The sequence below is a fragment of the Balaenoptera borealis genome, assembly GCF_965194805.1.
Source record: "Balaenoptera borealis genome assembly, chromosome: 15".
NCBI lineage: Eukaryota > Metazoa > Chordata > Mammalia > Artiodactyla > Balaenopteridae > Balaenoptera > Balaenoptera borealis.
This window is the reverse complement of record NC_138871.1, coordinates 37,681,381-37,706,302: the sequence shown is the minus strand read 5'-3', so window position 1 is coordinate 37,706,302 and position 24,922 is coordinate 37,681,381. Positions and strand designations below refer to the sequence as shown.

The 24,922-nt window shown below is 39.4% G+C and overlaps 1 protein-coding gene across 7 annotated transcripts in view; it reads left to right on the top strand.

The window, feature by feature from the left end:
* Positions 1-4,160: 4,160 nt before the first annotated feature.
* Positions 4,161-24,922, top strand: part of UGP2 (UDP-glucose pyrophosphorylase 2) — a 56,914-nt gene continuing 36,152 nt past the window's right edge. Inside the window, exons 1-5 of one of the 7 annotated variants that reach the window (XM_082358183.1) lie at positions 4,163-4,294; positions 17,919-17,969; positions 19,299-19,320; positions 20,415-20,542; positions 21,390-21,497. In XM_082358183.1, coding sequence (XP_082214309.1) covers positions 4,178-4,294; positions 17,919-17,969; positions 19,299-19,320; positions 20,415-20,542; positions 21,390-21,497 — 426 coding nt within the window. In that variant the 5' untranslated portion in view covers positions 4,163-4,177. Of the gene's footprint in view, positions 4,427-4,758; positions 5,411-17,918; positions 17,970-19,298; positions 19,321-20,414; positions 20,543-21,389; positions 21,498-24,922 lie in introns of those variants that run through there. The other 6 variants (XM_082358187.1, XM_082358189.1, XM_082358186.1 and 3 more) reach the window with 6 other exon arrangements.

Sequence of the window (24,922 nt, the reverse complement as noted above, 5' to 3'; positions counted from 1 at the left end):
AACAGAAGTTCTTTATTCCTTCCTTCTCAGTGGTGGCACTGGCAGGAAATTTAATAAGCTAGACCCAAGCAGAGATGTTTGGAAAACCATCAAAAGATGTTTGATGGAATGCACAACAGGGAATCTTTAATATGGTTGAAAGAGGAAGAAAAAAATAGGATTAAACTGAATATTTTTCTATTTAACAGCTCTTCTCTATGAGGATTTCAAAGTCACTAAGAATAAGTAACTTCATCATCTATGCATATGTCACCTTAGAAAAGCAGTATAATATTTATTCTATCTTATGAGTTTAGCAAGAGATGTATTATTTCATAGTGAGTTTTTTGTTTTTCCAAACTATGATTACATAACGATCTATGTTTATTAGAAACTCTGAGGGAATACAGACTGTTTCTTTATGGTTATTCCTAGGCCTACTCACTCTGCCTCTGTAATCAAGGGGGGCTCTGTAGATGCAGTTTGGCACATGACTGACACACAACAATTTATGGGCATCACCATTTGTCAACAACATTCTCCTCCGGGCAAGTGCAGAACAAGAGTAACAGGAGACAACATAGTAAAGACCTGCCTTCTATGCAACTTTCAAAGGAGAACCCAGAGGGAAATTATTGATAAGCATGAACAAGATAACACATGTGGTTAAACTGCATTTTTGTGAGCCTAATGACTTTTAAGACTACTCAGAAGATTGGTTTATCAACTCATTAGATAATTATCTGTAATGTGAGACAACCCTGTTTTTTAAAACATCTTATTTGAAATAATTGCTACTGTTTTGATATAAACTTAAATAACCTTCAAATGTAATTAAAAAAAATCATACTGTGAATAAATGGAAGGATATAATTGAAATAATTGAAATTCACAACTTGTTTCAGAAAACTTCCTGATTCATTAACAGGGTGTTGGCAACAGGAAAGAATGAAGTCTTTCTCAAGTATTTGGAAACATCATTCATTTTTTAGACTACTCATTCATTTAGTAGTCTGTCTCACAGATATTACTTGATATCTTTTTCCAGTTAACCCTGTTTGGTTACCTTTTGACTCAAGTAAAATGCCCTATTGTTAGGTCTAGTCAGTAACTGGCAACTTCTGACTAATAGTAGCCCCTTTTTCTTCTTTCAGTGGGTGGTCTAGGATTTAGAGGGATACAGATGGGAGCCAATATTGAGCGTGGGCAACAGTTTAGTGTATAGTTGTTGCCTGGTCTCTCGGCTAAACACTTAGTGCATGACAGAAATTTTTATGTCTCTGACATGTTCTCCAAAACTGCACTGCTTTATTTTCTTGTGTGTGGGGAAAAGGGGGTACAATAGACAAGAAAAAAATTAAAAGACCACACACATTGCTGATCTGTACACTTATTTCATACTTTAGTAATTTCTAAACCACCCCGTATTGGATAATGCTCATGGTGGGTAGTCAGCAAAGCTTACTGTAAAGTCATCAGGGCGTTGCATTTACTGCTATTACTCTTATACTTGGCCCAAGTTCACATTCTAGGTGAAAATAACTGAAACTTAAAAATTCTTTACCTCTAGATATAAACTATAAATTTAATCTTATTTACAGCTCTCAAAGAGTAGCGAACAGGACACAACACTGCAAGTTAAAAAGATTTAGTGGCACTAAACTGGTCATTCAGAATACACTTATTGAGTGCTTGCTATGTACCAGACACTGTGCCAAGCATTAAATCTAAAAAGGCACCAAAAAGGATGCTTAGAAATAGGGCAGTAGCCATTGTTTCCTTGTGTTGATAGAATGTTCCCATCTAAAGAAAAAGATATGGCAAGGTTGTTATACATCCCAGGACATGGAACTGGGTAAATTAAACTGAATTTTCTCATGTTTCTATTGGGAAGTATAAAGAAGGAATGAGAAAATTATAGGCAGAATGTATATCATCCTTGGATGGTAATATATAGTACCAGCGAAAAACTGGCTTTCAGGCTTCTTTTTAGTTTACAATCCATCTCATTCCAACTCATAACTGTACACACATTCCTTCCAAGGCCCCCATTTCATCTTCCTTTAGATTCTACCCGCCCCCCAAGTTTCTGCAAAGGTTTCATCTGTAAATCTATCTATCCACATTACAAATTTCTAATGCTACAGATAGCAACTTCATGCACCTTGAAGGAAAATTCCACAGTAGTGTATTATGAAAAAAAGGGATCGCACACACACACACACACACACACACACACACAAAGTGATTTTTCAGATATTAAAATGTATAAATATATTTCAGAAATAGACAACAGCCTTTTAAGCACACTTGAAACTTCTCCACGGCCATGATCTTTCCTCCTTAATCCCACGTGATCTGCCAAGTGAGATTGTTTCTAGTGGCTCTGAGGTAGTGGGAGGTTCTTTTACAAAATGTTTGGGGGTTCAGAATTTAAATGTAAACCACTGGGTAAAGAAATTCCATTTTACAGGGCACTACTTGAAATAATATTTGAGAATATAGCTTCTAGAGTGCTACTTCTCTAAGAGCCAGCCTCTGAATTGATATAGACCTAACCCCTGAAGACAGGTAGTTACTTTTTGGAGATTTCTTGAGGCAGCAAATGTACACATCCTTTGGTACTATATCTCAATATATAATCGCTCATAAATCAAGATGTCATTCTTAGGTTTTACCAAATACTCTTGCTGCAATTAAAACTTACTTCCTCTCCCTTAATCTTTTGTGTAGGTAGGAAATAACTGATCATCCTTCTTAAACCTTGTATAAAGACTCTTCACTACTCTTCAGCTTTATCATTTGTAGGCTAAGCAACCCTATGGGGCTCAAATCTTTTGGTAGCATTTTATTTTGGTGTTAACGCTGATGGATGGATAAATACTGCTTATTCAGTGCTGGAACAATTTCTCTACTGTACACAAAGAATGTGGAGAATCTGATCAAGATCTTCAGTCTCCAAATGCTATTAAAATGTAGACATTTGGATTTTACACACTTCTTTGGGGAAATCAGTTTTATCGCTGAGCGGTTTTTGGGTGTGATCTTTTTGGATTTCACATAAGAAATATAGTACCAAGGGTTATCATTCTCCAGCAGGACAAATGAATCACTGGCCTTTTCTGTGTTACTTCAATAACATTTCCATACGAATACGCAGCCCTAAAAAAATAATTTGTTTACAGAATGAGCCATTTAAAAATTGTCACTTTACCTTGGTTGATTAGTGTTGTCCAAGGCCTCAAACTCTTCTAGAATGACATGGTTTACTGGAGACACCTAAACAGAGCGCTGACAATTCATTTGTCCTGATGCAGGCGGCTTTAGTCATGAATTGTAAAGTCTGAGATACACCCAATAACAGGCGCACTGGGTCATACAGGTAGGTGGGGTTGGCAACATCAGGTGCGATTTAGCGGGCGCTGCGCTGGCCCTCTTGTAGTCCCCGACTCACTGCAAACGTTCTTTTAACATCCTCTTTCCTTGAGGGCTTCAAAAATCTATTAAAAGGAAAGCACCTCTTGAGGGGTAACTTAAGCCATTTCCCCTTTTATCAGAAAAGTAAACGCCTAACACTGCGGAAATCTCTACAGGAATAGGAACCGGGGTGGTGGTTCTGGTGTGAGAGCCTTCGCTTGGCGTTTTCTTCGATGCCCTAAATTCCTCCTCCTGTTAGTTAAGTCCCACACATCCAACTGCTTACTCTTACTCTTTAACGCCATCTTCACCCTTCCAAGACCAGATGTGTGGGTAGAGTTTGTGTCTACCGAGAAGGGCCTGGGCTCTCTCGGGGTAGTTGCGCGGGGTGCTCCGGCTCTACTCGCCCGATAGATATCTAGCTTCAGTCTCTGGTAAGCGGAAATATTTTTAAGCACTACAAAAATAACCACTCGTGCTTCAGGTTGTCTCCCTTGCTGAAGTATCTGTGGAAGGCTGTGAGTTCTACTGGTGAAACATCCCTGGCCCAGCCGCTGGAGGCGCAACCCCAACGCGCCCGGGATCCGGGCTCGAGCATGTGCTAGTGCTCGGGCACAGAGCCCACCTCCGCCCGGCTGCCTCTGGCCGCATACGCCCCGCCCCCTGCCACCCCCGCGCGTCTCATTGGCCAGGCCCTGAATCCGCCTCGGCTCCTGACTGGCGGCTGCTCCTGTCTGTCTGCGCAGCGGGGACATTTCCGCCGTGAGGGGGGCTGCTCCAAATGGCGGGGGAGGGGAGGTGTTTGGGAGAAAGTGGGGGCTTTGGGTTGCGGGAGCCCGCAGCCCGGTGGACGAAGGAGGTCAGAAGCTGGGCTGCGACCACTGGTGAGGGGTTCAAGGTGTGCATGTGTGAGGGGAGAGGGGGAGAGAGAAGGTTGCCTCAGAGGTGACATTCTCTCAGCCTGCGAGCCTTCTTCCAGGCGCGCCATAAACGCCCCCAATTTCCCAGCTGCTAAAGGAAGAGGAGGAAGGTGGGTCTCTGTGGCGGTTTGGGGAGGGGCCGGGGCGGGCTTCCCACCACCCCTTGGGCGAGTGTGTTTCCCTCTCTGAGGCGTGTGGAGCCCCTCTGCCTGACCAGCTTTGGCCCCGGAGGCCCAACTTGGGGTTCGGCCAGGAGGAACTAGAATGTGTGAGGGTTGGGGCGGGCCCTCCCGGCCTCCTGTCCCTCGGAGTCGGCTTTCCCCTCACGGGTGGCCTCCCAGTGTCCGCTGCGGGGGAGGGGCGTGTAGCCTTCGGCCCCTCCCGGGAAAAAGCCGCTGCAGGGTTGCAGCCGCTCGCAGCAGGGAGGCGTTGGTCTGGAGCCCCCCGCCCGCCCGCGCGCCGAGCGCCTCTTAGTCCCGGGACGTTGATGGGCGGGTAGAAATGGTTGAATCGCCCCCCCCCTTCTGCCTACCTCCCCCGCCTCCCGATCCCTGCAGGGCGGGGACCGCCGTTGGCCCGAGTTTCCCGGGGAACTGTCCGGAGGCCGGACGGCAGAGAGGGGAGGGGGAATCGGGGGTGCGGCCCGCCTGTGCCTGCGGCCGTGCTGCTCCGGAGGGCAGTGAAGTAGCCGCTCTAGATCCGCCTCTTTCATTGATGAAATTAAAGTTCGTGTGATAGTACCTTTTCCGGGAGCCTCCAGCTGGCCCTCATTTGTGTCAAGGGTGCAGTGTAGCCTGGAGTTCCGAGCAGACTCGGTCGCACCAAGTTTCTGTCTTTTGAAAGTGCGGAAGGTTTTCCTGGGTGGTTTTTTTTTCTTTTTTTTTGAGGCAGTTTTAGCCGCTTTGAATAAATACTCCCTTAAGTGGCAAAACATAGGAAGAGGAGAAGGAACTCGTCGGTTGTTAAAGCGGGGGTGGAAGAGAGACCTGCCCATAGCGTGACTCCTCTAGGCTTTTGAATATATATATATACATATATATATATATAGGCCAGAGTATTTTAATAAATCCCTAAAATGTCGAGATTTGTACAAGGTAAGACACGCTTCTTTTTTCTCCCGGGTTGCTTTAGCAGTACCGAATTTGGGTACTGGCAGTCGAGAGGTTGGTGGGTGGTTTGGAAGTGGAAATGTTCATTTGAGGTACTATTTGCGAAACCCTTTTCGTTAAATTGACATTTGAGCTGTCTTGAGCTGCTGGGTTGGCGTTTCAGATACGTATAATTTATACCCCTGTACTCTGCTGCATTTAGTTCTGCCTCCCTGAAATCAGGTTAGTAGCACTCTGGCTCCCTGGGATAGGGGCTGTAAATGATGATAAAACAGGATTTTGGCTGCTGATTAATCCCTGTTCTCTTTTCCGGGTCGAAGTCAAGGTAACTCTGGGTGCGGACGGGAAGGGGAACTGAGAGGGCTGAGGAAAGGCAGGTGGGTTTAGCCAGGACTGTTGGGGAAGCTTTAGCGTTCTCAGCTTCTCCGTCTGTGTGTACGTGGTCTGAGTCTCAGATTCATTTATTGCGAAACCGGGAATAGCTCGTAGAAGCTGGAGGTCATTTCAGTAGGAGAAATGACTTTGCTGCATTGCTGTGTTTATTTTTTTCCCTTCTTTGAAATCTGTAAATATTATTAAGGTTTCTTTCAAATTAGGAAATTGTTCTCTAAATTCTACATGTGTGTTAAAAAAGGTTTAGGGAATGCCTCTCAACTGAGTTAAGCAGTACCATTGTGTGTATGTGTGTGTGTAACGTGTACACATTGAAATTGGTGCTACCTTAGACCTATGTCATCAATTTGTAGCATAAGATTTGCCTTCTGGTATGCAAGTAAACCCTTTTCTTGCAGACCCCAGAGTGTGAAAGCTTCGGCCATCTTGCTGAACACACAGCTAGTAAAGTTCACAACCACTTAATGTGGCTCTCAATAAATGTAATGTACTTAAAAAAATTGTGTCAGTAATGGCCATCGTTTGGCCCTGCGCATAAAAATGCCCTAGTAGGTTTTACATCACTTTATTAACTCTTCTTTGAGTTTTGTATAATCAAGTAAGAGAATTTGCCTGCATTATTATGAAAACAGATGGGACACTTATGTCTGCCTTTAGCACTAAGCTCAGAAATGTCACTTGTCATTAGACTTTTAAATTCATGCTATGACTTGTATGTGGTAAGAGATGCTTCTGTTCAGGTTGAATAAATGTCTTAGTCAAGAATAGAAAGTAGAGGTAACTGTCAGAAGTTTGCTGGATTTTGTAACAACAACAATATTTAATTACCAGCAAGCCAGTATTGCAATAATATGCTAGAGAAAAGTGGACAAGTCACTTTAAAAGTTAAGAATATTATTAAACTCCAGGTGTTCCTCGTTGTTATGCTTTAGCGCAGCCTACAGAGGTGGTGCATGTTGACTAATGTCACATCCTTTGCTGTTTGTTAATGGCTAATTGTTTTCAGGAGATTCTAAATAAAGTGGCAATACCTGTGTATGTTGTTATTCCTTTCCCTTGTCATCCACTTTTTAAAAAAAATCAGCTTTTTATCTTGAGATTTATAGAAAAGTTGCACATATGTCAAAACTAAAAAATTATCACAAGTACATTACTATTAACTAAACTACAGACCTAGACTACTTTTCCATGATTCAATCCAACATTGCATTTAATTGCCATCCAGTTTGCTCTAAGTGGTAGTTTTCTTTTTAAATTGGCAATTTTGCACAAAAAGATGACACTTCTCCCTTCCAAAAATTTTTTTAACATGATTTTGCTCCTGTTTATCATTGTTTAAATTTGTACTTCAAGTGTAAACTCTCTGTATGTTTAATTAACTTTACTGCATTGATCAGTGATAAACTTTATTGGGTAATGATTCTGCTGTCTCCACAGATCAGTTTTTAAGTGTAAGCGTTGGGATTTTTGTTTTTGAATTTTTTTTGGTAGCAAAGATCAAATTGTTTGATCTTTGCTGTAGCATTTATTGATATTTCCACTCATTGACACTTAGCTTGTGCCATTTCATAAGGAAAAGATTGAACAAATTAGGCTTCTAAACTGTTTTCATATGTTGTCTCATTTAAGCTTCACAAGAGCCCTGAGAGGTAGTAGATTTTAATCGTGACCTTACAGGTGAGAAAATTTAAGTATCTTATCCAAAGTTCACAGCTAGTAAGCACTGAAATTCATATATAAATGTGTCTTAAACCCTTGTCCTTTCCAGTACCTTTTATTGCCTCTTATGTTAAAGAACTTATCAGGAACAATGGCTTCTTTCTCCAACTAGACTGTCAGTTCCCTGTGGGCAAAGATAATATTATATCCCTGGGGGAAATACAGTGTCTTCAAGTGGTGGGTGCTCTGAAAGAATCTGTCATGGATGACAAATGAGAAATGCAGACTTTCCATGTACTTTTTAGTAGTTTAGCCTACATTTTTGGCTGTAGTTTATTAACACCTCTGACGTAAATGTTGAGAAAGATAAAAGGGATGGACCTAGGTTTGAATCCTGTTACTAACAGGTGATCATAGACAACTTTTCTGAACTTCCGTTTCTACTTATATAAACATTGGGTATTAGTACTTATGCCAACGGGTTTTTGAGAAGCTGAAATGAGATTAATTACGTGAATGCATTTAGATGGCCAGTAAATTTTACTTTCCTTTCTTAAAATGATGGTAGCTTTTTGGATAGCATTGCCACTATAAGTATAACCACATGTCACAAACAGAAACAATGCACCTATGGCAGTTCTTTATTTTCCTATTCCAGGTTTGGTGTTCAGGCCTCCAGCAACTTGGGAGTTGATATATATATTTTTTTAAAGTATGGGGTTGGAGGGGAAAGCTTCAACAGTGATGTGAATACATAATTGGGGACAGTTTTTGTTTCAGTCCAATCAACAACTGAAATTATGAGCTCTTACAATACGCAATGTACTGTATTGGGATTTCTCCTGTATCCCTTATGGTTGGCACTTGAAATTCAGATCTGGGTATGATACCTGTGTGTTGTGTACACGTGTTTGAATGTCCTGGAACCTGGGGTTGCTATTCTCGGCTTGAATCTCTTCCCTCCAGTCTAGGCAATGTGCTTTATAGCAGCGGTCCCCAACCTTTTTGGCACCAGGGACAGGTTTTGTGGAAAACAGTTTTTCCACGGATGGGGGCGTGGGGAAGGTTCAGGTGGTAATGCGGGTGATGGTTAGGGGGTAATGCGAGCAATGGGGAGCAGCAGATGAAGCTTTGCTCCCTAGCCTGCCGCTCACCTCCTCCTGTGCACCCGGTTCCTAACAGGGTTGGGGACCCCTGCTTTACAGGAAAGCTAGGCATGTCCATTCTCAAGCACTTTGACTATAAGTTATTAGGTAGAAACGTTCAATTAATAAAAATACTTAATGTCAATAGGCAGGAGAATTCCCAGTATGTATTCCTTGGCCAAAAGAAGGTTCAGCGTGCTTTGGGCATCTCCCAAGTCTGTGTTTCTCAGGCACTTAGAATTCCTTCTCATAGGAGGACTCTTTACTGGATCTCTGGCTTAATTCCCTAGCTGGTGTATTCTGCCCTCAGGTCACCTTCTGTCTGCCTGTGAAATTACATCTCCATTTGCTAGTTTTCTCCATCCCAGGGGTTGTTGCAGGGCCCCCAGTTTTTCTAAATAAATGTGACTACTACTTAAATGAGAAAGGGCCCCTTGTCACAGTTGGAGGTGACACCTCCTCCTGTGACCCTGCTGGGTCATCAGCAGCTGTGACTTTTGCCAGGTATGTTAGTCAGTGCCATTTGGAATTTGGCTTTTCAAAAGTTCTGAGAGCTATGGGGCAATCTCCCTACATGATTTGAAACTTATAAATGGCACTGGACCTACTGTCATCTAGCCAGCTAAGGCAGTGTTATGTACTTATACTGTAATTTAGAAGAACTTTAAATTTTTATTTATTTATTTATTTATTAAGAAAATTATTTTTGGCTACATGGCATGCAGGATCTTAGTTCCCCAACCAGGGATCGAACCCACGCCCCCCTGCAGTGGAAGCGTGGAGCCTTAACCACTGGACCGCCAGGAAAGTCCCTGGAGGAACTTTTTAAAAAACTGTTTGTCTACTTAAATTATATAAAAATGTCCCTTAATATTCTTAAATTGAAGTACTTTCTTATATTTCAAGGGAAGCCGTTTGAGTACCTCTGTGTCACTTAAAAAGTACTTCACATTTTCCATTTGTTGGAATTCTCTTTTAGTGACTTTTTTTGGTGATTCTTGTTTGGTCAGTGGAACGTAGCCAGGGAAGATTAGCTGAACTAAGTGTAACGGGAGGGGTCTCAGATGAATACAGGGGTGAGAAGCATTCTGGGGCCTGGTTGTAGAGGTCAGGCCTAGGCCTGGTTCTTCTCAAATCCTAAGACTAAATTCAGCCTGTTGCTGATTATTTAGATGACTAGGATGTTTTCAGCCCAGGAAGCTTGTGGCATGGATTTGAGGCAGGACTAGAGGTGGCAAAGCAATGACTAAGGCACACTTCTCATTTTTTAAAGATGTAGCTTAGGATTCACTATGTTGCTAGAGAGACAGGGATTTAGTTAAATTCAGAGTCACAGTTATAAATGGAAAATTAAAAGAAATTCAAAGAGTTGAGCTGATGAAGACTTTGTTTCCAACATGGATCTTGTAATCTCTTTGGTTAAATTGTCTTTGTTCTTGATAACTGGGTCTTTCTTCTAGTAAAATGGATGATTTTCATTTGTGAAAGCCCACTCAGGGAAAAAAGAAATTAGACATTAGAGAAATAAGAAATATTAATTGGTACACTTCTTGGAAGTGCCATTTTAATATTCTAAGATAAATTGAAAAATTAAAAGGAAATTGATGTTAATTTTGGACAGTAGGTGTTTTCTTGTAATATCAGTTCACATTCACTTCACATTCTCTGTGTATTTATTTTTCTTCATAGAAAATTGTAACTTTATGAATTGTAGTGACTTTAGTTAAAAGAATGGGATACTTAATTTGTGTGAGGAAAATTAGTGGGCCTAATAATGAAAATACTCTGGGTCAAAGAATAATATATTGTAATTTTCCAGTTTCCACCATGTTGAATTTGGTACTTTTTGTGGAAGTGCAGGTATTAGGAGTTCCCAAAAAGTCAGATATATCCATTACTGAAAAGTTAATATAAACAAATATTTAAAAGTTAAACTAACTGGATTATCTGTAAAAATGAATAATTAAGAGTTGACTGTATTAACTTTATGTAATATGATTCATTCTGATATCCAGAATTTATGCCAGTGGAGAAAATCCCAGCAATATTAGAATAAAATTGTGGGGGAGATCCTCTGAAGGTTTGGGATTTAGTGAATGTGGAAATATGATTCACTTACCACCCTTTTGATTGCTTGGCATCTCTTTAGAAGCTTGGTTTTCTAGACTGATGTCCTTTTTACACAGCCTACAGTTTCTTTTCTAAACTATCATGTTTTGAACTTGGTGTAATAGTGTTTGAATTGTGGACATTTTGGTCTTGAGTAATTTGATGGATTGTCCCAGGCACAGTGACTATTAATTGAAACCATATGTCTTAGGTCTCTAAAATTCTACTACCAGGCATGCATCGTTCTATTAATAACTTACTAAATTCTTTGCAAGTTGGCTTGCTAAGTTATTGAAAGAAAATTAAACTTTATGTGTTTTTTGGTTGGGTTTATGTGTGAGAAAGGGGATAGTACTCCATTTGAAAGCTGTTTTCCAGTTCTCTTAACTGGTAAGCAAGCATCTCCATCCGTTCGTTGCAAAGTAATTGTCTAGGATTCAAATTCTACCTCTGCCAACAGTCCCATTGTTTACTTTTCTCCGTCATCGCCAAATGAAATCCATTGTGCCCCCAAACCATTTTGACAATTAAGAATTGTTTTTGAGAGCCATGGAGAAATTGGCTATGTTGTCTTAGTTAACTTATATAAACAACAAAATGTTTTGTTTTCCAAACCATTGCTAGATATTTGTTAGTTTTTTTATGTAAATCAAGAAAGTTCCCTGTTTCTCTGATTTTTACTTGTATCTTTAAAAAACCCCCACTATTCGTTATATTCATGTACATGAAATAGTCAAGTTATGCTTAGTCTACTTTTTAATTGTTAGTATTTTTTTATAATTTGATATCTATTCTAGGGGACACTCCCTTTACCAGTAGTTCCACTTGCTCTTTGGCTGCAAAGGTAATTGAAGTTTGTGTTTTTCTCTGGTTGCTGCCCTGGCAAAGACTGATGTGATTTTTCATTTATGTTATAACCCTGCCTAAAATTTTAAAGCTTCTAAAGAGTGTAGGAAAACCAAATAACACAGTTCTGCACTGTTGCGGATTCATTAACGCCGATGGTAAAATGCTTAGGCCTGGTAATAAAATATTTATAGAGTACATAAAAGCTTTCTTCGATTTTTCATTGCCCAGGAAATAAACAATATAGAAGGAAAAGTTGAAACGCACAAGAGAATGCTTATTCTGATATGTAGTTTTCACTTCACGCAGTAACTTCCCTTGATAGACAGACGTATTAGGGTTTTTGCAGTTTTCATTCAGATTTGGTGGCATACAGCCTGGAGGTGGTAAACCACATAATGCACTGTAACAGAGAAAGGGAGAACTTCCTCCAGGAAGGAGAGGCAGGGCGCCATGCAGCAGGGTTGGGATTCTTGCGTGGCTGCCACTGTGACCTTAGGCAAGTCAGCATCTCTAGGCTCTGTTTCATCTCCAAGATAAGGGAATTAGACTCACTGAGCTTAAAGCCTTTCCAAGGTTAAAAATTTTATCTAAATGCACATGTATCAAATTACACAGCAGGCCTGTCAAATCATTTTTTGGTCCTTGATGGTGATTTTATGTTGTATCCCTTTTCTCTCCTCTCAACAAATGGGAAATGGGTGTGATAGGCCCCTTACCATCCATTAAACTTGTTGCAGAGTGATATTATTTAACTAGTTGGCACATCTCTCCTGAATGTTCTGTTTTCCAGAAGTGATATTTTCTGTTTTTTGGGTTTTTGTTGTTGTTGTTTTTGTTTTAAGAGCTACTCTGTTGTATGAGAGCAAGATTAATCTTAATTATTAATGAGAAGTCTGGTTTATGTATAAATTCTAACAGTTAAAAAAATTTTTTAAGCAAGCAATGCATGATTAGCAAAAATCTTGATTATCACCTAGCTCCGCATGTTCGGTGCTGGAACAGTTCTCAAAAGCCTGGTACCTTTTAATTTTTGTTAATCAAAAATCATTTATTAAACATTCATATGGCTGTGACCCATGCAAGTGTTAGGATGTACATGGCTGAGTCATTTAAAAATCTATGTAAATGTAAATAGTCATACTATAGTTTATAAGCTAAAATAATATTAACTTTAATACTGAAAGATCATATAAAATTGTACAAGACCAACTAATCAATTTTTCTTTATGATTGAATGACACGGACTTTATTTTTCTGTGTTTTTCCTAAATGAAGCTAAATTTGAATATATAAGTTGCCCAATTTTGTTTAATCACTAAAGTTAGTGAAAACATTATGGTGACATTTATACACAGTAATAAAGATTGAAAGGAAATTTAGAGGTCATTTTGTCTAAACTGCCTACAAGTTTGGAATTTCTTTGGCCACATCCCTGATACTTGACTGTTAAATCAGCCTCTGCTTGAGAAGCCTTAGGTACTTCAGGTACTCAATACACAGCCCATACTTTTCTTAGCCCTGCTTCTCCATGACTGGAAATCATAGCTCTTGAACACTTTCTCTTTGGCCTTACCGGGTACTACCTCCACTGGACAGGACTCTACCTTGTTTATACCCAGTACATTGCAGTATCATAATAGGCTCTTACTCATTAATTTAATAAACATTACTTGAGTATCTACTATGTTTCAAGTTCTGTTTTATGAATACATTGGGTATACAGTGGTGAACAAAATAGATACAATATATTCTTGGATATTGTTGGGTAAGATATACATTGAATAAATTTTAGAAAGTATGATGTCATAAAGGGGAGGTTCAAGGATCTACCATATGAGCATGTAATGGGCAACCGTGCTTAGTTTAGAAAGATTTCTAGGAAGAGATTACATTTAAATTGAACACACAAATAATATATTACTGGCTGTTCAAACCACTAATATGAGGAGTTAAGTCTTGATCTCCAGTATACATTATCAGGTGCCTGTACTGTGCCAGGTGTTGAGGTAGGTGTAGGAAAAAAAGTTGAATAACACTATATGGCTTGTGCCCTTAAGGTGATACAGACAGACATCTCAGCAAAGAATTAAAGTTTTGGGGGTATTTGATATGTGTCTGATACAGCGCAGATTAAAACCTCCACGTAGCCGAGTTGTGGTAGAAAGGAAGGCCTCTTTGAACGTTCAGAAGCCACCACCTAGAACGCTAGGAATGCCACCTCCAATAGCAGATGCTATTCAAGTCACAGAGTTTGAGCTCTTGGGGGCTGAGGGATCAGGGAGTTTCCCGGGTGTTGGGATGATTCTCATGACTTTGGAATTCACAACTGGGCCTTTAATTTCTATTTTTCTCTCCTCATTTCTGCCTACCCTTCTCTAAAATTTTTGAATTACACTTGAGATATGTGTTTTGGAACAGTCTTATAATAGGATGGTTTTAATTTCATAGAGCAGAAAAATACCAACTCAGTTGGCTTAAAAAATGAGGGACTTACATCACATGAATCTTGAAGTATGATGTTCCAGGGTTGGTTGATTCCATGCAAAGACTGCATCAGTCTTTTCTTCCTTCTCTTAAGTATATTTGTCTCGTTCTTGGGTCAGCTTTCTTCAAAGTCACTAAATTGCAGAAGAAACTGAAGGTGAGGGGTGGACGCATACTCATTGTGGCCAGGGATGGAAAAGGTACTATGTTTTCTCAGGTGTCTCTTTTTTCAGTGAGGGACGCCTTTATCCAACGTCCTTTGCAAACTATATCTTTGTTGCTTACTGGCCAGAATCATTTTATGGTTCACATTTAAACCAATCCCTGGGAAGGCTTTAGACCAGTCTGGGCCTGGTGCCATTTCTGTAGGCCTTGGGGCAGAGAATAGATGACCAGAATAGCAATGGGGTAGGAAGATGATTGCTGTGCATGGCTGATACAAACATGTTCAAATAAATGGAGTAGAGTCTATATCAGAGCTACTCAAGGCAATACTGGCTGCACTCATTTATTTGAAATGCATATTCTCCTCACTCCAGACCCAGAGGCAGAATCTCTGGGAGCTTGCCCAGGAATCCGTGTTTTAACAAGCCCTCCAGGTGATCTGTATGCATATTAAAGTTTTAGAAGTACTATTGAGACAGGAACTTGGAGCCTTTAGGCACTCTGCTTAAGCACTTTCTTTAGCTTTGGCTACTCAGAAAAGTACTTCAGCTTGGCTTTTAAGGTATGCCTGGCTAAGGAATTTGTATTTCTTTCCCATCAAATGAAAATCCCATCAAATGGAGAAGTGACATGATTAGAGTTGCAGTTTAAGGGAATGAATTCATTCTGCCTGGTACCACCAGATTAGAGTGACAGATGGGTAGACTAGTTAGAAAGCTGTTGTCATCATGACCAGGAGAGTGAAATTAAAGTAGCAGTAGTGGGAATGGAAAGCAATGAATGGAATGGTGGCAATTCAGTTAGGAAGTTTGGTATTGGATTGGATGTAATGTGAGGGGAAAGGAGGGAAGAGCCAACTGTGACTGAGATTTCTAGGTCACCTCGGAGTGACTAGGAGAATGTTAATGCCATGGGGTGCCGGGGCGGGAGGGGTGGAGGCAGGGAGATGAATTTAGTTTAGATGATGAGTTTTGTTTTGGACATGTTGAGCTTGAGATACCCAGCTGGGTATCCAGGTGCAAAAGGTCTAGAAGGCAGTAGGGAATGTGAGCCTGGAGCTCAGGAAAAAAAGATCAGGATGAGAGGCATGTATTTGGGAGTTATCAGTAAGGAGATCGATAAGGGAATAATTGAGGGGGAAAATGGTCTGAGGACAGAATCTTAGGAAACCCAGGGAGTAAGAGAAGAAAGAAGGAGCCAGTTATGGAAACTGAGGCATGGTTAGAGAGGTAGGAGAAGATGTAGGATAATACTGGGTAGCTGAATCCAAAGAATAAGAGCTTTTCTAGAGGAATATTCGCAAACAACTGAGTTTAAAGGACTGCAGTAAGAGTCCGGGAGAGGCTGGTTAGCTTTAATAAGTCATAAGTCTAGTCAGCATATGTCCTCGGCTTTATTCATGGTTATTTCCAGTTGCCACTACGTTCTTAGAGTTTCATACTTATTTGGCTCATAAGTCATTTCCTGGTTTAAGATTAAGTGAGCGTGCCAATTCTGTGACTTTGGGTACCTTTCATTGTGGGTTTCCAAGGAAGGTTGGGAATAATCAGATCTAACGAGTGGTGGGAGGTGGCCTGGGAGAGAGGGCTCCTCACCTTCTTAGTTGCTGTAGGTGTTATCTCTGGCCTGCTCCTTGTGAAGCTAGCTTTCTGCCTTGGAATGTGAAGTTGTTTTGTTTGCCAGTATCAGGATGTCAGGGAAGGGTATTATGTATACTTCTTAGTTGCTGAAATGGATAAAATGAAATACCTGAATTAAGAAACGAAAACAATCACTTGCTAGATTGAATGTCTCCTACTTCTCAATTCTGTTCCTTTCCGCCTCCTCTTCTCTTCCCCTCCCCCCTTTTTTGGCTCCAGTTGGAGAGGGGAAAGTTGATGATGTTGAAATCTTAGTTCTCGTAAACAGGAAAGAATTAGGAAATTGAGGTACGGAATAAGCTTTAAAAAAGCTACTGCTTGTTCTATCCCCAATTTACTAAATTGTCATTAAGTCGACTAAGACAATTATAGTAAACCCAGTTTCATGTGGTAGGGAGTTTCCTGTCTGTTCACTGGGCATAAGAAGACATTCTGATAGACATGCTTTCAGAGGAGAGTGTTATTTGGGGATTTTGTGCCAAAGATTAAAGAGAGCCAGACTAGGAGGGAAAAAATGAGCAGGATGTTTCTACCTCACTGTGGTGGAATTGGGCTCAGAATAAATTGGCTTTGCTTCCAGCATTAGCCTGCTCTGTGACCTTGGGTAGATCATTTAACTTTTCACCCTCAGTTTCCTCATCTGTAAAATGTTGAGGGTAGATTAAATGCTCTGTCTCGTGTCTAAAAATGTTTTGATTTATGACTGAGGTAATGAAATGTTTGATTCCTAAAACGCTCTCTCTGTCTAAAGTGGAGGGGGATCAATTCTCTATTGCTAGGAAGTGAGGTGGTACAAAACATCTTAGGAGGTTAGAAAGCTTGCATTATTCAGTGGATTCTTTAATTGACCTTCCACTAGAAACACAGCTGCCATTGCCAGAAGTGTAACCTGAGAATGTTAAGTCCAAGAAAGCTTCTGAGTTCTATACTTCTTTTCCTACCAGAAATTCCAGACCTTTCTTAAAAAATTCAGGATGGATAAAAGAGGTCACTGCAAAGGGAAATGGTTTCTAGCTCCATGCTTCCTAGTCTGTGCCAGGTGCTGAAGATTGAAAATTCTTTATTCCTTAAAAGCCCTTACTTATTCTTTAATCACTTAAAATCAGAACTTCATAGTAGCACTTTGCCCAGGGGAAGGGGAAGGAAACAGCAGTGGAATGAGGTGGAAGAGGTAATAGGCTTATAACGTTCTTTGTTGTAAAAGCTGTTCAGATTTGTAGAGGGGTAGAAGGAATACAAATTGTTCTTCATTTGCATTTGGTGCTACATCAAACCAATCAAAGTTAGGGATATTTGTCACAACTCGAGTTTTGTTTTTTTTTTTAATTTATTTATTTATTTTTGGCTGCGTTGGGTCTTCGTTGCTGCGCGGGTTTTCTCTAGTTGCTGCGAGAGGGAGCTACTCTTTGTTGAGGTGAGCGGGCTTCTCATTGCGGTGGCTTCTCTTGTTGCGCAGCACGGGCTCTAGGCGTGAGGGCTCAGTAGTTGTGGCTCGCGGGCTCTAGAGCACAGGCTCAGTAGTTGTGGCACATGGGCTTAGTTGCTCCGCGGCATGTGGGATCTCCCCGGACCAGGGCTGGAACCCGAGTCCCCTGCATTGGCAGGCGGATTCTTAACCACTGCACCACCAAGGAAGTCCCTGTCACAACTCGAGTTTTAATCTGTGTCTGGGTTTTTTGAATCTGTGTCTGAGTTTTTTTGAATCTGTGTCTGAAGATTGGACCTGCTGCAGCTGGCAAAGATACCATGTAGTATTAAATGTGAGTCTTTCAACTAACCTTTCTTTGCTAGGCTTGGAAGGGAGGATAGTAATATGGGTTCTGTGTGTTTTGACCTTAAATCACATACATTGATAGGTTGTTGTTCTGCAGAGGGAGTCTCTAAAATTTGGTGTTTTGTTGTTGTTTTTTTTTTTCCCCTGGGCTGTTCTCATGTCTCAAACAGCTACTGCAGTTATTTTTAAACTTTGTAGTTACATTTAATTTTATCTCACATTTGTTATTTGCCCAGAATATAAAGTAAGTTAAATGTTTCCATCACTATTTGTAGGAATGTGACTGTGCATGCTGGCCTTCAGGATCTGACTTCAACAACAAAACAGCAAGTCTTGTAGATGTTTTTGAGTCTAACAAAAAACTTACTTTTAAAATTGTTGTATAGTTACTTTTGATCTATTTTAATCAGTCTGTGACACAGAATCAAATGATATATGTGTTCTTTAGAGGTTTTATATTTAGTAGATTTTTCTTCCAAATCAATTCTTAAACATTAATATGGGAGTTGGTGGGGGACTTAACGTGTGACAAACTTTAAATTACAACTAAGTCAGTCAAAGGATGACATGTATGGTTGATGTCACATTAACTCTAGTTTAAAATGTTCTGTAGGAGTTTTTAATTCCCTGTCATAGTAATGATAGTAGTGCCAAACCCCGAAGTGCATTGGGCTTGAACCTCTGAATGCTGTGGACCCATTAGAAGACTGTTTTTTGATTGTCACAGATTGTACTGCCTAAAAACATTCTTAAGGTGATTGTCTTAAAAAAAAAAATAAAAGCTCTCCAAAGACAAAATAGGAACAATTATTATAACAGAAAATAATTATGGTCGAAATGTCTGTGGTTCCTTGGGAATGCTGTGCTTTTTGTGTTTTCCATCATTAGTGCAGTTTGAATGAATGTATATAGTTCAGAGGTCTTCGTGTTTGCATTTTAAAATTAGGTAAATGACCTCAACTTTCAAGCTTGAATTCATTTTTAATTTTAATTTTATTTCATAAAATGTGTAGACAGTTACCTGTTCTCTGCATTTATAAGTATAAACAATATGTCTGTTAATTCTGTAATTTTTATAATTATGTAACTCCTATCCTTAAAACATTTAAAGTAAACCCTTTATGTGCAAAAAAAAAAAAAAGTTATGCTAACGTGTTCATCCATTATCATCATTTTTTACATATTATAATCAAATTGCTACTTACTAGTTGAAACATATCTTTATGTTTATGGAACATACAGGTGTGTGTTTCTTATGATGTTTCTTAGCTCACAAAGAAGTTATTTATGAACTACAGTGTGGGTCATTTTGGTAGTTTTACTGGAGTCCATAAACTTAAGCCTTTAAGAAAAGCACAGTTAGAAAACACTATTTTAGGATTGGATTGTGTGCTTTCACCAAATTCCCTTGTATTTTTTTTTATTTTAATGTGTTGGAAATTGTGTATGTACTTTTTTGTTTTGAAGAGCTATGATAAATATCTAATTTGTTAACATTTTTCGGTGTTTGGGAAAGGCTGTCTACATTAAATTACCTCAGGAATTACATATTTACTAATTTTTAATAGTAATTTACTAATTTCTGCTCTCAAAACTATCTTTAAAATATTGATTATGTTGCCTTTAATTCTGTCTATATGCTTCCTTCTGCCCAGATAATAAATGAAGGAATTTATGGTATGTGGGAGTGTTTTTAGCTATATTGAAATATGGTTTTGCTAAATTAACCAACATTTGTAGAACTAACTAGCTATCAAAAGAAATGTTTGAACATAAGCTTCAAAAATACATTTATAAAATAAGATTGAGTTAGGTATTGAGGATAAGGGGGGGTGAACAATAATCCGATTGTTCCTTATTTTATAAGGAGTAGACAGGATAATTTCTGTCTAGATAATGAAGTATATGAAACAACCTTGTTGGCATTTTTCTCCTAAGGTACTTGGGCCTGGGATGTTTTCTTTTTCTGCGTTTTTCTTTGTTTGTTTTCATCTAACGGGCATTTCTGTCACCTTTAGTGAGATCCATCTGTCACAGAGGTGCCCAGCTATGCCAGAAGTCCTGATAGGCTTGTCCAACACACATGAGCATTGAAAAGTTTGGCTGAAATTAGGAACCAGAAACAGGGAGGCAGCCCTGTGCCCTTTTCCTTTTAAAATGAAAATTTTGATGCCAGGAAAGTAGAGGCACTTTGGAATAGCCAGTATCTCTCAAGGGGTTCTTCTTTAGGGAGGAATATGAACTAGAGTGGCTCCCCTTCTAAAATGGAAAGGATTCCTTAAATTTTTCATCTGTCCTGGAGGAGGAAGGAGTTAGTTTGGCTTCAATTACCAAACCCTTCAGTTCTCTTATGAGGCAGCAGTTCCATAAGGACAGGTTCTATAAAATATGCCCTTATTAATGTTATTCCAGGTGTTCTCATTTTTTTCCAGCTTTTACAGCTAGGACGGAAACATCAGCGGAGATGGAACTATATGCTCAAATGAAGATTAATCCTTTTACTTCCACCTGCTTCATCTCTCCAAAAGTGTTTAGTATTTTAGATACACCTGTAAAGCATATAGATGTACCAAACAGTCAAATTTGAGTGCATATGATTATTGAGTCATAACTAGTTGACAATGCTAAAATCCTTCTGGAGGTTGATGGGACCAGAAGATTGAGCCCTTTTCATTTGCTGGCACACCAGAAATAAATTGGTTGTGGTTTACCAGCTGTTTTGAATGGTTGTCTGAGTTCTCAGTCTGTGGTTTTTATATTTTTGTTTTAAGATCTCAGCAAAGCAATGTCTCAAGATGGCGCTTCTCAGTTCCAAGAAGTCATTCGACAAGAACTAGAATTATCTGTGAAGAAGGAACTAGAAAAGATACTCACCACAGCACCACCACATGAGTTTGAAGTAAGGACCCTATACTGTTTTTGCTTTCATCCATCTACATACTGAGTTGCTATTGCTGCTACTGATCATCTAGCCTGAAATAAGCACAAGATGTAGTGATATATTCAAAAAATTAGGATTGCTCAATAATTAAGGATTTTCAATATTTGCCCATTATAAAACCATTGTCTTTTTTATTTTTTAAATTCTGGTAAGTTTCTAAAGTTTGAAAGAGTCAGAACAAAATTACATTTTATGTGATCTGTGTTTTGGTATCATTGGATGGAAAAATGGATACCATTGTTCAGTTAAAATTGTGAGAAGTTAATTGATCAACCTTATATCCTGCATGCCTTTTCCAAAGAGCCAGTTCTAACAGAACTGTGCTACTCTGACAGCTATGATAGAGGTTTCCCAGAATAGGCAGGTGTTTACTTTTCTACTTATAAATCAATAGATTATCCTTTTCATTTTCAAATTTCAATTTATACTTAATGTTTTGAGGTTAGCTGTTTTTTGCTCCTTCTTGTTCTTTTGGTGAAGATTAATTGTCACTTAAAAGAAGTAGAGAAATACATTGGTGAGTAAATGTAGGGAACCAGATGGAATTCCCACAGGCCAAATGGTGTTCAGATTACATGATACGGGTGGGAGATGGGGAGATTACTTGTATTCCTTTAAGTGTGGTTCCTATTAGCTTTTTTTCCTCTTTAGTTTTAAATTGGGGTGTAAAAAAAGTCTCTCCTGTAGTCCATGTTTTAAAGGTATAAGAATTTCACTGAAAGGTATTTTAAATGTACAATATATGTCTGTTTTTATTAAATATTAAGCATTCTGCTAGTTATAACAACAACTTCTATTCTCATAGCACACTAAAAAAGACCTTGATGGATTTCGGAAGCTATTTCATAGATTTTTGCAAGAAAAGGGACCTTCTGTGGATTGGGGAAAAATCCAGAGACCTCCAGAAGATTCGGTAAGTTCTGGATAAAATGTAGGAAAATTTAAGGTAATTTCAGACACTGGTTTAACTTTTGGGGGTGGGATACTATAGGGTACCTGTAGGAACCATCAATTCAGACATTGAAACTACAGAGATAGCCTGCTACTACTTTCCTTTCTTTTGGACCCATCTATCCAGTCCTGCAGAGCACTTATGAAAGTCTAATCTCCCTATGACACTACCTCATAACTTAACATCCTTGAATATGAGGCAGTTCTTTTGTTCAAACACATGGTAAGAGCTTCATTATGTTTTCTTCCTTCTATCTCCAAACCATCTGATTTCTCATTGCCTATAGGGTCATGTACAGTCATTGTCAGCTACTTAAAGCTCTCCCTATGCTTTCAACCCATCTTTCTAGCTGTATTTCCCTTGCCTGCCTTTCTTGAACCAACCCAGCATTCCCTTCACATGCATAGTATTTCCCTGCTTCTAGACTTCTGTGTATGTTTCCTTGGAATGCTACAGGCTCTTCACCTATCAAAATCCTGCTCATTCTTTGAGGCTCAGTCTAAATGCCTCCACCTCTGTTGTCAGCTCCTAGCAGAAAGCTGCACTGAAGAGGTGTAATGTGGTAGTATCGGAGGTTCAAATCCTAGCTCTACTGCTTTTGAGCTTTGTGTAAAATGAGAATGATACCAAGTGCTTTCTGTACTTCACAGGGTTATGAGACTCTCTTAAGAAACATATGGAAACATGTTAAACCATGAAACATTTTGCAGATGTTCGTGGTTATTTCTATCATGCTGTGGTAGTAAGCCAGCCTAATTAGTAGCAGTTGTTTGTATGCATGTGTTGTCTTCTTACTAGTCTTTGAGGCCAGGAGACCACGTATCCTGAGTTGAATGATTGATCTAAGTTAAGTGATTGTTTCAGGGACAGGTTTGGTTAACACAGTGACCTTTCTTTCCTTTCCTGTCAGCAGTTTTGACCACTACTGCTTGTGGCATTTTTCACTGAAGGTAGAAAAGGCTTGATGGAGTGGAATAATTGTATGTAGATAGTTTATCTCTTATGTATCTGTAATCTTAAATAATCTAATACTGGTTTAAAAACAGGGCTGTTTTAAGCAGGAGTTTGGCAAACTACTGTCTGAGGGCTGCACCACTGCTTGTGTTTGTAAAGTTCTATTGGGACATAACTGCATGCATTCATTTGTATACCATATCTGGTGGCTTAAGCTAATGGAGTCCCTCGTATTTCTTCTAATGAGAAAATCTTAAATGTAGTTCCTGGTGAAGAGTACTTTTTTTCCTATATGTGAAAATTGTCTTTCAGTTATAAAACTTTTAAAAATTATAAATTACATGCTCATGGTAAAAAAAGAAAACAACAAAGAAAAAATAAATCCCACCTAAGCATTCACCTTGAGGAGTCTCTCATTTTTGATGTTGAACTTAAAATTCCTCTTGTCTGTAGTGATTGCCAATTACAGTGTGCATATATATATATATTTTTTTTTTCTTTAGGGTCTTCTATTTTAGTCTTTGATTTCCTTCACTCTAGTGATGTACTGTGATTTATTTTTCTGCTTTTAAGTGGTAGAATTAATCAGATTTTCTCCTGAAAAATTAATTTAGAGCAATCTTCTGGATAGGTATATAATTTTAAAAAGGAACTAGTTGTAAATTCAGTCAGATTAAAAAAAGAATGTTTGGGAGTAGGCCTAAAATTATAATAAATTTATGCATTATGTATTTTCCCACTTTAAATACTTAATATTTTTGCTAGGAATTTATTCCTAGTTGAAATGACTTTACTTTTCTGATTAATGACAGACCTGGGGATAAAGGTGTGGTTTTCTTCTTAATTCTTGCAGACTTGGGAATTTTTTTCTCATTACACAAACTTAACCTTTTGATGATAGAGCCTACCTTGAAGGAAGGCACAAAAATTTATTACTTTCAGTATATTTTATGATTCAGGATTCTGCTTTGCCAATGGAGAAATCTGCCTTTGTGTATTTTGAGAGCAGATTATGATACATAGTAGGGTTTCTTGGCGTGGGGATTGGAGTGGGGGGGAGGAAGCAAGTAGAGGGATCAGAACCACCTAGGGATTTTTCCATTTCAGCGCCACCATTCCAAACAAGGTCTTGACAAGTCCTTTCAGGAGGCTATGCCCCTGCAGTGAGCTGTAGTTACTGATAGGAATGCTGAATTGATATAGAAAAAAAAAAAAGAAAGAAATAGAATATAGAATTCTGGATGTAATATGATTTTATGAAGTCTTTTCTCTTTCTGTTTATAAAAATGTAAGTCTCCATTAAAAATATGTCTTTATTTTATTTTATTATTATTATTATTATTTTTATTTATGGCTGTGTTGGGTCTTCGTTTCTTTGCGAGGGCTTTCTCTAGTTGCGGCAAGTGGGGGCCACTCTTCATCGCAACCACTGCGCCACCAGGGAAGCCCTATGTCTTTATTTTAAAGCCTAGGTTGTGAGTATCTTTTAAAAAATGTTCTTATAATCCGATGTGCCCTTAATGTTGAGGGTTTTGAAATGCAGAGGGAAAAAATAAGTTTGCTCTTTTAACTATGTTATGAGCTTCTTGAGGGCACAAATGTGTCGTATATACTCTGTATGTTAACTATTAGCTTTGGCAAGTAGTTCTGAGCATACAAATTATAGGTTAACATTCATTCACCTTGCTTCGCCTACACTCCTCCGGCTCCCTCCCTCTCCCCCTGACCCCCAGGCTTTTTACTCTCTGGTCATAGAGGTTATATAGAGGTCAGTTTTCCTTTCAAAACATAACATTATTTAATGAACATAGGTTTTGTTCGTTTTTTTAAGCATTTTTAAAAATTTATTTATTTAATTTTGGCTGCGTTGGGTCTTCATTGCTGCGTGCTGGCTTTCTCTAGTTGTGGCAACTGGGGGCTACTCTTCGTTGCAGTGCGTGGGTTTGTCATTGCGGTGGCTTCTCTTGTTGCGGAGCATGGGCTCTAGGTGCGCAGGCTTCAGTAGTTGTGGCATGCGGCTCAGTAGTTGTGGCTCAAGGGCTCTAGAGCGCAGGCTCAGTAGTTGTGGCACATGGGCTTAGTTGCTCTGCGGCATGTGGGATCTTCCCAGACCAGGGCTCGAACCCGTGTCTCCTGCATTGGCAGGCGGATTCTTAACCACTGCGCCACCAGGGAAGCCTGGACATAGGTTTTTTTTTTTTTTTTTAAAGCTTATTTATTTATTTATTCATTTATTGATTGATTGATTGCTGTGTTGGGTCTTCGTTTCTGTGCGAGGGCTTTTTCCAGTTGCGGCAAGTGGGGGCCACTCTTCATCGCGGTGCACGGGCCTCTCACTATCGCGGCCTCTCTTGTTGCGGAGCACAGGCTCCAGACGCGCAGGCTCAGTAATTGTGGCTCACGGGCCTAGTTGCTCCGCGGCATGTGGGATC